Consider the following 14,820-nt stretch of genomic DNA (forward strand, 5'->3'; position numbering starts at 1 on the left):
TCATGATCACGGTTAACGTTCTTCAATGCCTCCCGGGAACTTTGAAAAATTACAAGGTCACACGAGTCTATGCAATCTGACCAATATCATGTATCGATGAAAAATGAATAAAAATAAAACTAGTGTCGGTCGAGATAATTCATTTTAAATGGTAATTTTGAAAAGAGTATCCGAGATTTGTTCTTTTTATTGTATTTTCAAGATAGCTTTTTATGGGCCTTCCGGATATATTTTACCTGATCCGGCTCAGATTTTATAGTTTCATCAATTACTTCCTTATTGACTAAGCGCGGAAATGGAGAAATAGGGATGGCAAGTGAAGTTCGGGAGGAGGAGAGCCTCCGGGTAAAAATAGGTAAAAGCAATCGTAAAATATACATCAAAGTATGAATTTCGAACGATTACTGTATCAGCTGGTTGGTGATTTTAATGTTGTTAAACTGGTCTCAAAATTCAAAACACAAACACCAGACGTTTCGGCACCAGACGTTAGCCTAGTCCGAATAGCACTAACAGAGGATGTGATGTACAATATTGAAGTGTTTGCTTTGCACATGACATGTTAAATGGTGAATACAGCTTCATTTTACGACAGAATGAAAAAAGAAAAGCTGCTATTTAGATTATAGCTTAACTTTGCAAACGTGTTTAGGCCTACTTTCAATTATAATTACCATAAAATAATGACATGTTTCTCCATATAATGTTTACGTTATAATGAGGACCACCTTCAATTAATCGAAGATGATGAGTTTTGAAATTCATAGTTAATAAAAAAACTTGACAATTCAACAAATGAAAAATGTGTAGATCTATATGATTTTATATTTATATGAAAAAGTTCTAAATTAACCATTATATGGAAATTATATGCAAAAGTTAAGATTTTGTATATTCAGATGGATAACAGTTTGGGTCATGCAGAAGTTTTGATCCAAGTGCTAAGCACATAGGGGTCAATATTTTGCGATATAGCAACACATGTACAATATTGCAATATATCACAATACTCTTTAACTGTATCGTGGCACTCCTAATCGACGGTAATTTTGTACTTAACATGTCGTTTTGGGATCAAGAAACCCTGGTATTGATTACAGATAATGATTTAGTATATTTCAAATTGCTAGAGACAGCATCTTAAATAAGTCATAAATACAAAACAAAACCCATTTCTTCAATACAGGGGTTTCAAGATCCCAAAACAATGTGGTTAAAGTACAATTTACCGTGGATTAATTAGTCCCACCATCCGGTGATCATGACGTCATCATTTGACATGAGTTTCGTGATGTCATAATCACTGGAAGGTGGGACTAATCAACGGTAATTTGTACTTTACCCACATCGCTTTGGGATCTCGAAACCCAGGTATTGATTACAGATAATGATGAAGTATATTTTAAATTGCTAGAGACAGCATCTTAAATTATTCAAAAATACTGTATGAAACAAGACCAATAACTTAAATTACAAATTATACACTCTGTACTGACAAAATGAAACAAAGGGGAGTAACTCTGATAGAACATAATGATAACATGACAGTAACATAAACTATATCACAGATAGTACATGTGTTGAAATTTAGTTCTGTGTCTCTTTATTAATTAGGGGAAGCTAAGAACCTACCTCCTCACACAGTCTCGAATGCTGGAAGAACCACACTGTGTGCTATCAAACTCGACCGTGAAGAAATCTTCAGGACACAAATTGTGGAAAAAGACCTCAAGTAGGACACTATAAACTTTTCTTGTAAACTCTATTCTGGTAACTTGCAGTTGCTATGTACAGCGAGTTGTTTTTAGAGGAATGGGTCAGAGATCCTCAATACTCTAGTAGGGTTACTATCACTGTCCTTGTATCCACCCCTGAACTATTGTCGTAACGACGTTGATAGTAACCCCTGGACTATCGAGGATGTAGCCTGGAAGGAGCATTATTTGTTTTCTAAAGCTGCTGTAATCCCAGAGTGGTTTCCAATCTAATCTTCTGATGAAAGTTATATTTTTAAACTTACATATGATTATTTGGATGATAAAAGAAAGTTACAGTTTGACTGAGAAATAGGAGATTTCAGAAAAGATGGTGTGACGTCACAGAAAGTTTACATCCAGGTCCTCAATGTTTACTTTTTAAATTTTAGTCGCTTTTATTCGATGGGCTGTTATGTGAACAATCAAATTTAATTTAAGTGATGTTACTTTTAAATAATTTGAATACTCATGTTAGATAGACTATTTTTAGATTTATGAATACAGATCTTAGTACTGTAAATGCCGACCAGGACACATTGTGCGGCTTTGAGAATCCTATAAAACTCAAAGTTTTTTTTTTAATTTGATTAAAAGTAACTATAAACTGACTCATTTGAATGTCATAAACTAAATTCCACCATTTCTGAAAAAAAAAAAAATCTAGAATACGTAATTTTGTGACTCTGAAAAAGGACGAAATCTCGGCAGTACTGTAATTAATATAGCTGCCATGCGCTTAGGGTGATTGTCGAAAGCAAATTTTGATTTGGTCATAATCACACATAATAGGCGTTTTACCAAGTAAGACTTAGAAAACAGTAATTGCATATTAAAATGTCAGTATGATGTTTTGGGGAACTTTGAATTTAATTTGTAATATCAAGTTGATATAGTCGCAATATACCGGTATCTGTCAATGTTTATACGTAATGGTGACCATGTTTTCTCGTGGCGGTCGAAAAATGGAGTATAAACAGAGTAAAATATATGAATACCATATGTTAAAATCTATAATTAATTGTTAAATATTTTTATTTACACTTTTTGAAATTAAAATAACGTAATAGTTCTCAGAATGCCGTACTATTCATTGCAATAAAATGTAAACAAACATCGCTAGCGGCGATGTGCCCACCATGTTAATGTGTACAGATATACACAGTTTTACCTTTGAGCGCCTGGATGCACCTTTGTGTGACGTCATCGCCATCTTTTCTGAAATCTCCTATTGGGCAAGTATAATGCCCAGAAGTAGATAGTTGTACAAATTACCTGATACATGAAAAAATTCTGATTTTGATGCATATATGATTGATTGAAGCTGAGCGAGTTTAACATTTAGAGAGAGAAAATTTCAAAAAAGACTCCTTTCTAAGCCTGTCAGATGACTGATGTGGGACAATATTAATAATGTTCTTAGGTACTATTTTATTCATTTCTAACTTCAAAAGCTGTTTGAAACTTGCTTAAACTTACCATATATTGATATCAGGGCTAGACAATAGTAATACAATGTTTTGAGACAATTTGATGGCAAGACAAAAACCAAATCAAGATTTATTTTAGCTTTTAATTTGTTGTATACTGATTTTGTAAGTGGTCTGTAGAAGGTTGTAAAAAGTTCTTTCTTTTTTTAAATTTTCAGTCCATTTTATGGTGAGGAATTTTCTGGAGAAATCCCACATAAATTTCGATACCTTTCCTTCTATATCTACGAAGCCAGTCAGAAAACAAATAAGGTAAGTGATAATGTCAAATGAAAGAGACAAAAATAGTAACAATGTATACCATTAATACACAATAAGTCTCAAATATTTTTATTGTATTTTATTTGCAAAGTGTCATATAACTTTCATTTCTCAACATTCAAAGTGATTTAAGTGGTGGAAAGTTATGCAAATATTTGTTTGTGGAAACGTCTTGTGTATCCTTAAAAATGTTGGTCTGATTTGACCTGATTTACGAACGTTCTTTGTCTTTTACACTGTCAAAGGAACCTTCTAAAATGATATTTATTTTGATAAAGAATATGAAAATTATGTTCCAGGTTTTAGGAAAAGTTTCCCTCCGAAGACAGGAGCTATATAAATACCAAGGAAAGGATCACTGGTTTCCATTGGTTCCGGCTGACTCCGATTCCGAAGTCCTGGTAAATATGATTGATATTATTGATTGCTATTATTATTTTGTAATTTTTTAACGAAAATCATATTGAGGCTGTTATGAAAGTGTCAAAGCTGAGGTAACTATTTCCTGTCAAATGGTGAAGTAGCTACTTCCTATCAGAACTAGCTGAAGTAACTATTTTCTGTCAGAGCTGAGGTAGCTATTTCCTGTGGGGTAGCTATTTCCTGTCAGAGCTTAGTTAACTATTTCCTGTCAGAGCTGATGTAGCTATTTTCTGTCAGAGCTGACGTAGCTATTTTCTGTCAAAGCTGATGTAGCTATTTCCTGTCAGAGCTGAGGTAGCTATTTCCTGTCAGAGCTGAGGTAATTATTTCCTGTCAGAGCTGACGTAGCTATTTCCTGTCAAAGCTGAGGTAGCTATTTCCTGTCAAAGCTGATGTAGCTATTTCCTGTCAGAGCTGAGGTAGCTTCTTCCTGTCAAAGCTGAGGTAACTACTTCCTTTTAGAGCTGAAATAGCTATTTCCTCTTATCTTCTTTCAGGGCAAGGTGCATTTGGAGATTAAATATGATGAGTTCCTTTGTACAGATTCTGACCCAACACAAGGACTTTCCATAAGGTAAAACAGATCAAAATAAGTATCAGACATTTTTATAATGATGGTGTTTAATTAATAACAGCTTTGCGCTTTCTCCTGCTTGTTTGGAAGAATCTTAAATGTTTGATCTTATTGTGGAAGGAAACCAAGAAGAAGGTTAACTCCTTTACTCGTGAAATTTCACTATGAACTGGTCTTCTCTTCGATTTAAAAATTTTCAAAAGTCCAAAATTATCTTCAGGAATAACTGAGTTAATTACTACATATCTTTATATGTCAGAAAATTAAAGCCCAGCAAGTGTGTTGCCAATTTATCATCAGATTACCGAAAGACTATGCTGTCCCTAGAATTATACATGATGTATAAGGATTTGATATGAAAGGATTTTTAAGATTTCGTGTCAATGGAATGTGACAATTTTAGTACTTTGATAAGTTATTAGTCCTCTTTAGTCAGGGACAAGGCACTTTTAAAACTAAGTCTAATAAATGAAAAAAACCTTTTCATCTCTTTGTATAGGGTCGTGGAGTGCAGTGACCTAACAGTGGTTAATGGAGCGTGTAATCCATACGCAGTGGTGACTTTGAACTACAAAGCAAGACACAAACAGGAAATTAAACGAACAAATGTGCGGAAAAAGACAATTTGTCCTAATTTCGATGAAACTTTTTTCTTTATGGTAAGTGAAATACATATATTCCGTCTTTTCATATTACAGAGTTACCTCCCTTTCGAGTAGATATCCATTGTTAAGTCATTGTTTTGTGAGCAAAACTTGCATCATTTTCTCTGAAAAGAATGACATTACGTATCTACCCACGAGGACAGATAACTCTGTAATATGCAAATACAGGATGAAGAAAGTTGGATAAGATAAAGAAAACTGCCCCATGGCTTAGACTTCCTTAATTATGTAAGTTTCCCTTCAAAATGTGACGTTACACTTGCATAACAATATTTGACCTATGACCACAAGAGCAAATAACTCTAATATGCAAATGCAGAATGAGCTACTGTGAACAAACTTTCATTTGCGTGCAATTTACTTTTTCGAATTTAGTGATCAAAGTAAATTTGCAAAAGTTTATCTCCGCAAATTAGTATCTACATGAAATCTATATTGATAGGAAAAAACATTCAATTGTTAAATCTATGAATAGTTATCTTCCTAAACATGTTTTGAACTGGGAATCGCCGCGAAAGAAAGGTACAGTATTTCGATGAAACAATATTTTATCAAGATCGAATGATACTTCAAAATTGTTTTATATGTGATTTCTACAAATACAGACTTTCTATTCTTCCTGTTTTGTGTATGATGAAATTCAATAGAATTGAAGGAAATGTAATTAAATGATCATATTGAATGTTTTACAGCTTGAAAACAGAGGTCAAAACCACGACAGGAACAATTATAACATCGAGCATGCCTTCAAATCCTACATATGGTTGGTATTTCAGTAACACAGGGCTTTGCATCTTTGTATTGAATGATTGATTTTCAAATTAAAAAAAAAAAGAACTAAAAAAATCAAATCAGTCAAATTATATATAGAATTAATTCCAGGAAGAACTCATCCAATTTTTTTCTGTAAACAACAAAGACATAATTTTAGTTCTGGCTGCTGTCTGTGCATCCATCTGGACATGATATTTCATATTTCATTATATAACAGAGTAGGTAGGTAGGTATCAAGTATGACATCATTATTTTTCTCTGAAAAGTGTGATCACATGACATCACAATCATTACCTACCCGTAAGGGCAGATTACTCTGTAATGTGGAAAGAATACAAAATGTAGCAATTTTTTGTGCCAATATAGATGATATTGAGTGTCCCCATTTAAAGACTTCTTTCACAGTCAAAATAACAAGTCTGGCGGTGCTGGAAGCTAGAAAAACATCCATTCAGTTTGAATGTTGTTGTTTTCAGTGTGTCGCTGTGGCACGACGATTCCCTGGTGTCACGCGAAGTCCTCGGTGGTATGTTTCCTGGCTCATTCCTGGGCGAGGTGAAGATTCCCCTTCATAATCTAGCTACAGGCACAACTCACAAAGCCTGGTAAGTTAGATAATACATAACTGGCTATCCAGTCATAGAGCCATGTCATAAATATCATGGGACACATGTGTAATAACACTATTATGACATCATATGTAGTTTTGATGTCATAATGAATATATGAAGTCGCATAATTATCTCAGTAGACAGAAGTGTTACATCCGAGCTGGATTTCTACTGTTTTATATAGAGACAAAATTAAAACTTATATTTCAATTAAATAAAGATATGTGATAAATAGAATCTTACACTCTTGACAGTGTAATATGAAATTTATCGAACTGGTTAAATAATTTGATATTATTGAACTTATTTGATAAATTTCATACTACAGAGCCTGAAATCCTCTATATCTATCATACACTCTTTATGTGATTTTATTTCAACCATTTTTAATTTTATAACTAGTGTCTAATGATTAATTAGTTAATTTTGAAGTCAAAGTCCCTCTGTAAACAGCAGGAAATAAGCGATCAACACATGGATCGGCATTTAAACTATGGATATGAAATTAAAACTTGCAATTCATTGACATGAAAAAGTCTGTTAATAAACTTTTCAGGGGTTAGGATAAGTAGTATTTCTCATGATAAATAAGTATTTTTTCTCATAATGAATATTTTGAGGTCCATTTCTCGTGGCAAATAAGTACTATTTCTCATGATACATGATTAACATGATAAATGAGTACTAATTCTCAAAAGTAATTTGCAGTCATATGTTATACAATGCTAACTTGGCTCTTGCTATACATGTTGAATCAGTGTACAGATAGATACGGGTAGGTATGAAAACCTGAACTCTTGTACAATGCATTTCATTTTCATAATACATCAATATTACTATCATGTAGATCAGGGAGAAAAAGCTATCCATCTAGGAAAATGAAACAGTTAACTGTCAAAATGCTGATCCATTGCTTATTTCTCGCAGTTTATATAGAAACAGAGTTCTAATGTTAATGGACTGAAGGCCTTTATAAAAAAAAACAAAAAGATGATAGAACAGAAGAATAATTTGGACTAGGCTTATTTGGTACATGGACTAATCAAAACAAGCTTATTTGATACATGGACTAATAAAAACAAAGATTTTAAGTATTGATAGAACAGTAGAATAATTTGGACTAGGCTTATTTTAGACATGGACTAATAAAAACAAAGATTTTTAAGAATCGGCTATGATAGGGCTACTTGTTTGTCACAGGTACTGCCTTGGTAGTCGGGAAGGCTGGAAACAGTCACAGCAGGATCTCGGAGCCCTCCGCCTCAAAATCTCCTATACCTCAGAACATGTGTTCAAATCCGAATATTACAATGATCTCAGAGAACTTCTCCTCCAGTCTGTAGACACAGAGGTAAGATATTATAACATGTTACTGCTTTTACTGATTATAAGTTGATTGATGCACCTCGCTATTAACTCACACCCTCAAGTGGTCTGTACTGTATTCGCCGTAATTAGCACCCCTCCCCAATAAACATCCTCCCCTCTTCTGAAGCTATATAAACACACTCTGGTACCATGGATATAACAATAATTTACAGCAGTGTGTTTTTCATGTAAATCACGGCATAATAATGCATATAAATGGAAAAATGACATATGAATGTTTATTGCGACAGATTAATGTGCCATTTATATTGAAAGAGTTTAAGTATGGCAGACCTTTTTAGAGGTTTTTCGTCAGCAACATCTAATAAGCCCCCCCCCTCCTTCTCTGTTGTAATTTTTAAGCACACTGGGTAAAAATTATGGCGAATACGGTACCCTAAGTTTGAGGTCCCATTATGTTGAATTATTACATAACACTGCTTTGTTTTTCCATATATTTTGTGTTTGCATACTTTTCAAAACATTCGTTATCACTATACATAATTTTGCAATAAAGGGCCCTACTGAAAATCAGGTATTTTGAATTTCAAGATGTTATACCACTGATAAATAGTATATTTTCTCAATAAAAAATATGAGCAGACGAATAAGTACTTTTTTTCAGTAACAAAATTTATTTACGTAACACCATTACCACTATTGAAAAATTTGCGCTTTCTAAGATAAGAATATGAAAAATGATTAATTGCATCCTGCAAACATTTTGTGTCACTATGTCTTTTATGGAATGAATACTGCACATGCACCAAAAGCAAAATACATTATTATATATTATTTTTTGTGTTAATTGGACATATATAAACATCATACTGTTGAAATGATGAGTATCGTTTATGCTGTGGTGGTGGTGGAACATCTTTAATATATTACAGAAAAGTGTTACAGAACTATATAACATGAAGTACGATAGGTGACTGAAGCTGTCTTTATTGCAGCCCGTATCCTCCAGTGCAGCTGCTATTCTTGGTGATGTGGTCGAGAGAAGGCAAGACGCAGCACAGCCAATTATGAGGATATTCCTCCACCATAAAAAATTAGTCCCATTTGTGCGGGCGTTAGCAAGGGCAGAAATCAAACGAACATCGTAAGTAATATGAAGTTGTGTCTATTGGTCTTTACATGATGTAATATCTCAAAATTTTTTTTAATATTCTAAATATTTCTGAAGTTTTCACAATGGTTGATTGTGCTAATATTTTACGTATAGTGAATTTATTGTTAACATTATGACAAATGTGAGATATTTGTACAGTAATTTTCATACTAGGTAATTGCAGGGGCCTGTACAATGTTATATGGGAAAAAGTATATGTTTTCGACCAGTAGATATGAATTCGAAAAAAATATTCACATGAAATTGAGAAATATAAAACTATTAATCTCTACGTGAAGGGACCTTTATTCAGCATATAATGCACCCCAAAAAGACAGGCACTGTTGTGATACTTGAAATATAGTTCTAAACATTTTCTTCATGTTGAAAACATGTTTAATGCAACTATTCTTGTGACCTACCTTGTCATTTATCATGTAGCAAAAAACTATATAAATGATGCTGCAGAATGATGTTGCTGGGTATTTGTTGTAGCGACCCCAACACCGTTTTCCGTGGTAACACTTTAATAACGAAGGTGATTGATGAACTGATGAAGTTAGTAGGGCTGCCATGTCTACACGAAGCTATCAAATCAACTGTGGACCAGGTATAGTAAACCAGGCTTTAAAATCAGACCATATATTTGTAGCGAAAATGTACTGGGTCAAGCATTGGTGACCAGGAAGCTCAGTCAGTAGAGCATCTGGTTAGTGTTTGGAGGTTCCGTCTTCGAATTCCAGGCTGACCACTACATTTTCTCCACTCTTGTTAATTTGCTAGCTTGTTAACCCTGTTTCGAAAATTGGGAATACGCTCAGCAGAAGATATGGGAACTTGTGAGTTGTGGTTTTGGGGTGAAGACTTGGAGAAAGGAGTGAGAAATGTAATGTAATTGGTGGAAGAGAAAGCGTGTTTTAATTGAATGATAAGGGCAGATACGTCCTTTTCATGGAATAGGGTTGAGGATATAGTGTTTCAAATTTCAATTTGTTTGCATCACAACTTTATATATGAAGATGAGGAGATTTATATCTTGTTTACCTTTGTGACTTTTTATTGAGGTGAAAATTTTAATGAGTTGATAGTTAAAATTGTTTGAATTTCAGTTTAAGAAACAGATTGAGGTAAAGTCGTTTGTTACAGATTTGCACCGAACATTTGTCATGTGAAATTGACCCTGCCCGTATAAAGGATGGTGAGAACCTTTCGGACAATATGGTGAGTTCAGTAGAAACATACTAATGTATTTGACCCCATAATCGCCCTGGTACTTAAAAAATAGCATTACACAAAGTAAGCCAATAATCAATTTACAAAAGAAATGAAATAGATGTCATAGTTTCAATATGCATTTGAATCTAGGCGAGTGAAATCGTGGCCTCAAAAAGAGATAGCGGTGTTTATTGGGTTGATTATGGTATCTGCTATTAATTACTAGATACCAGGTATAAACGTATAAAGCAGGACGAGAAAGTAATAGAAAAAGAGAAAATTCACAGCAATTCACATCATTCCTGATACAATGTATATGCTGAATTTAAAATCAATAAAAAAAATTCAGTTCAAGATAAAAATATAAACTTGCATTACGACCTAAAACCAAGGTTTTCTGAAGTTATCAAGAGGCTTTTGTTAGGAAACTGAATTCGTAAGGTAATAGATTTTCCTTACTTTTTTTTTTTTTTTTTTTTTTTTTTGAAATAATGCTCTGTTAAGAGATAGGAATTTATATGTTTGAAGAATCATCAATCAATCTCTACTCATATGTGATTTTTTTTTTACAGAAAAATTTGAAGCGTTACGTTGAACAAGTTTTTCAGAGTATTGTCAACTCTGGTTTGACTTGTCCAACTATTATATGTGAAGTATTTTTCGCTCTCAAGGAGGCAGCTCAGGAATATTTCCCAGGTAAGATTCTTTATCCCATTATCAAATGTTCCCCCAGTTTGCTGGCTAAGTGGTTATGGTGTTTGGAATAATTACAACAAGCTGTCCGCCTCTGGTTTTCAAGTTTGAAGCTTATCTGTGGCACTTATCATGTACTGAGCATAGGTCAATAGTTTATCTCTGAGTACTCTAGACTAGCTTTCCTCTTGACATTCTTAGATGTTTCTTGCTGTTTAGTGTTAATTCATTCACCCCTGAAGACATTTAGACACTTCTAAATCAAAGACTAGACCAGTTCATTATGAATTTTCATGGGGGAATGAGTTAAGCAAACACTCCACCAGTTCCCCATAAGCATGACAGTTCTCTTCACTTAGTAGACAGCAGATCAATTTGTTCAAACCAATCACTGCCTAGGCAATAGACCTTTCCAGTAACTAGATTACCTCCCCTTGTATTATTTTTGCCATCAGGCGGCGCTAGCAAAAACAAACACATAACAAATTTACCTCCCTTCTGAGTAAGTATCCATTGTGATGTCTTTGTTTTGTGAGCGAAACACAAGACGTCACAATCAATATTGAATGCATGGGCGGAACTCTGTAATATGCATAAACAGATTATGAAAGACCCTCTTCAATTTTTGCGGGAAATAGAAGTTGTAAGAAGCAAAACTGCTCATCACCAGCAATAAGCCATATACTAACACACCACTTATCTGAATGCTATACATTGGACCATTACAGATAATCCCCATGTACGATATCAGGTAGTCAGTGGCTTTATTTTCCTACGGTTTTTCGCTCCGGCCATCCTCGGACCTCGACTGTTTGATCTGAGGACAGATACACAGGTTTGTAAAATCACCAACCAGGGTCTCCCGTTGTGAACTCAATAGAATCGAAGATCAATTTTACCAGATGATTGACTTCAGGGAATTTGATTACAAAAAAAGTCACTTTCAAAAGCATAAAATGTTGTTACTGTTACAGACAAAAAGGTCATTTTAAAGAAGAAAAAAATAATGACCTTGAAATTCCATTAATTTCGGTTTACCTTTATGACATAAAAACCAAAATATTGTATAAAATTTAGATTTATCAGATGTTGAATTTCATAAATGTCATTATCACCAATATATTCTCTTAAGATAGAAATATTAAAAATAATTAATTGTATCCTGAAAAAATTCTGTAGTACTATGTCCTATATGAAAGAAGTACTGATTGTTCATGCACCAAAAGCAAAAAAAATAATTTTTGTGTTAATTAGACATTTATATACATGATTGAACACCAATTATTGTTCAAATGACGAGTATTGTTTATGCTCTGTAGGCAATGGAGCATCTTTAAGGTATACAGATTTCAAAATTACTTGTTTCAAATACATATAGACATTGAATCAAAGATATCTATTTCTTTGAAATGTTTTATCAACTAGTTCTAACTGAATTTTGTTTTAGGATGTATGCGTGAATCGTACCCTAACACTTGTGTCAAAAGCCTTACAAGGTCTCGGTAATCTAGTCAGCTCAAAATCGGTAAGTCCAAATGTTCAAAATCGGTAAGTCAAAATTGGTAAGTCCAAATGTTCAAAATCGGTAAGTCAAAATCTGTAAGTCAAAGCGTACAAAATAGGTATTTAAGTCAAAGTGTTCAAAATTGGTAAGTCAAACATTTTGCTCTTTTTTACTTTATTGAACTGCATTATGCACAAAGAAAATTTTTAATTTCATTTATTTTTCAGCTATCTTTCGGTCTAAAAGAAGAGTACATGGTTCCTTTATTCAAGTGTTTCAATGACACTGAACATATAAATGGAATCAGAATGGTAAGTAATGCACAAAATCTATCCTGTCTTTGTATAACTGAGTTATCTGCCCTTGGTATTTGTTTTAATATCATCCGTCAAACTATAGATATACCAATGAACTCATTTTCCCCTAAAGACACATTTGAGCTCATCTGATTCAAAGGCCGGAACAGTTCATTATAAATGTTTAGGGTGAATAAGTTAATATTTACCCTCAAGAGTAGATAACTCTGTTATAAAAAGACATTTTAACTTCTACATGAACCTCCAATAGGCTTTGTTAAGGGGTACGGCTCACAAATTTTATGAAGTAAATCTCACCTATAGGAAGAATTTCAACCATAAATACATACAAGTGATTTTATTTAGTCATGTAGATATGTACTATACTTATCTTAAAATACTGGGCCGTTTTTGATTACATGGTTTAACTGGTGGGACCTAGTTGTTCCTTTATAAATTATAGATTGATCTTGGGATTTTATATTGTTTTCAGACGAGCCTTGACAAAGCCCTCACAGGCCTGTATTAATAACTGCAGGTCCATCAGGTTTTATACTTGAAATAATGACTTCAACAAACGGTCAAACCAGTTGTTGTGACTAAACAGAAACAGCCCTGAACACAAACTAAATGATTTAACATTAATATTTAGTATCTTTGTAATTTTCAGTACCTGGATATAATATCATCAGCAGCACGAGCCCACACTACAAGTATCATCCTGGAGGCTCCCATTATACTGAAGGAAGGGTAAGCAGCACTTGTCCTTAACACATTTGTAATAGCATCCTCCAGGAGTGAATAGAATTGAGGATGCTGTAATGTCTTCATTTACAGAGTTTTCTACTGTAAAACATGCTTATAACGAATTAATGTTTATAACATAGTAATTTTCATTCCTCGGCAAGGTCAATCTTATTTAAATACAGATCCTTATAACCACTCCAGTCAATAGAGGATCTGACAGCATGCCATAAGGGTTCATGTTCCGATGACCTTTTTACCATGTGTACTTCAGATCAAACACATTCTCTACACATTGCTACATCAATTGATTACGTCATTTCGCCCAGTATACAATTGCATTTAGCTTTGTTGTGGTCTTTGGACAAGATGACTATGTACATGAAAATAATTCGGACGGCTATTTCAAATTATTTCGTCCCCAGTTAAGATTCTGAGATCTAGAGTGCCAATTTGATTGGCCATTTCCAAAGTTCATCTGGACATGACCCCTAATGGGATGTTGTCAGATCCTCTTATCAAACGTAGTGATAATAAGGATCTGTATTTTAATCAGATTGCGGCAAGGTTATTATAAGATATCTGCAATATGTATATAACAAACTATGCTTATAACAAAGTGATTTTGTTGGTCCCCATCGGTTTATTTCTTAACATGGCTGAATTAATTTGACCTTAAGTTGACCATTGATCTACAACTTATGTGGTATTATAACATACTTTCCCGTCAATATTTGAACAGGGAATACTAGTGATATCATCACTTTTTATTGTCCTTTTGATTGAGTAAAGCCGATCTTCCAAGAAACTAACTTGTACTTTACTTTATATTTTTCAGATTCCTGATCAAGCGTGCTCAGGGAAGGAAAAAGTTTGGCATGAAAAATTTCAAGCGACGTTATTTCTGTTTAACCAATCAACATTTCTTTTATTCTAAAAGTCGGGACGATGCTCCCCTGTGTGTGATACCTATAGAAGATATCCTCGCCGTGGAAACACTTCAGGAGGAATCTTTCAAAATGAAATATGTAAGTCAGATAGGAAAGTGTATGGGTTATAGTGTAGATAGGAAAGTGTATGGGTTATAGTGTTTTATGAATAAGTTTTGAAAGTTTGCACTCCCTATCTTCATTCCGAGGTCTACATTTATTATCTAATAGACTCGATTACTTTTGTTACATTTGGCTTAATCAGATTTAAAGCCAGGTGCCAGTTTCATCAACTTTTATAGAAATTTCTTATGAAAACTGAAAATTCTCATTTGGAAAAATATACAAAAGTTATGAAAAAAAAGAAATTTTTCTTCTTAAAAACTTTAATTTCCTACAGTTCAG

At 33.7% G+C, this 14,820-nt stretch overlaps 1 protein-coding gene across 1 annotated transcript in view; it reads left to right on the forward strand.

Annotated features, from left to right (window-relative positions):
- The first annotated feature begins 273 nt into the window (after positions 1 to 273).
- Positions 274 to 14,820, forward strand: part of LOC138307952 (ras GTPase-activating protein 3-like) — a 31,488-nt gene continuing 16,941 nt past the window's right edge. Inside the window, exons 1-18 of the mRNA XM_069248891.1 lie at positions 274 to 355; positions 1,615 to 1,732; positions 3,403 to 3,496; positions 3,805 to 3,906; positions 4,426 to 4,502; positions 5,002 to 5,161; positions 5,860 to 5,930; positions 6,418 to 6,546; positions 7,753 to 7,903; positions 8,877 to 9,025; positions 9,530 to 9,644; positions 10,181 to 10,255; positions 10,822 to 10,945; positions 11,671 to 11,777; positions 12,390 to 12,467; positions 12,674 to 12,757; positions 13,413 to 13,492; positions 14,325 to 14,514. Of these exons, the coding sequence (XP_069104992.1) occupies positions 310 to 355; positions 1,615 to 1,732; positions 3,403 to 3,496; positions 3,805 to 3,906; positions 4,426 to 4,502; positions 5,002 to 5,161; positions 5,860 to 5,930; positions 6,418 to 6,546; positions 7,753 to 7,903; positions 8,877 to 9,025; positions 9,530 to 9,644; positions 10,181 to 10,255; positions 10,822 to 10,945; positions 11,671 to 11,777; positions 12,390 to 12,467; positions 12,674 to 12,757; positions 13,413 to 13,492; positions 14,325 to 14,514 (1,950 nt within the window). The 5' untranslated portion in view covers positions 274 to 309. The remainder of the gene's footprint in view (positions 356 to 1,614; positions 1,733 to 3,402; positions 3,497 to 3,804; positions 3,907 to 4,425; positions 4,503 to 5,001; positions 5,162 to 5,859; positions 5,931 to 6,417; positions 6,547 to 7,752; positions 7,904 to 8,876; positions 9,026 to 9,529; positions 9,645 to 10,180; positions 10,256 to 10,821; positions 10,946 to 11,670; positions 11,778 to 12,389; positions 12,468 to 12,673; positions 12,758 to 13,412; positions 13,493 to 14,324; positions 14,515 to 14,820) is intronic.

Source organism: Argopecten irradians, chromosome 14, assembly GCF_041381155.1.
Source record: "Argopecten irradians isolate NY chromosome 14, Ai_NY, whole genome shotgun sequence".
Classification (NCBI taxonomy): Eukaryota; Metazoa; Mollusca; class Bivalvia; order Pectinida; family Pectinidae; genus Argopecten; species Argopecten irradians.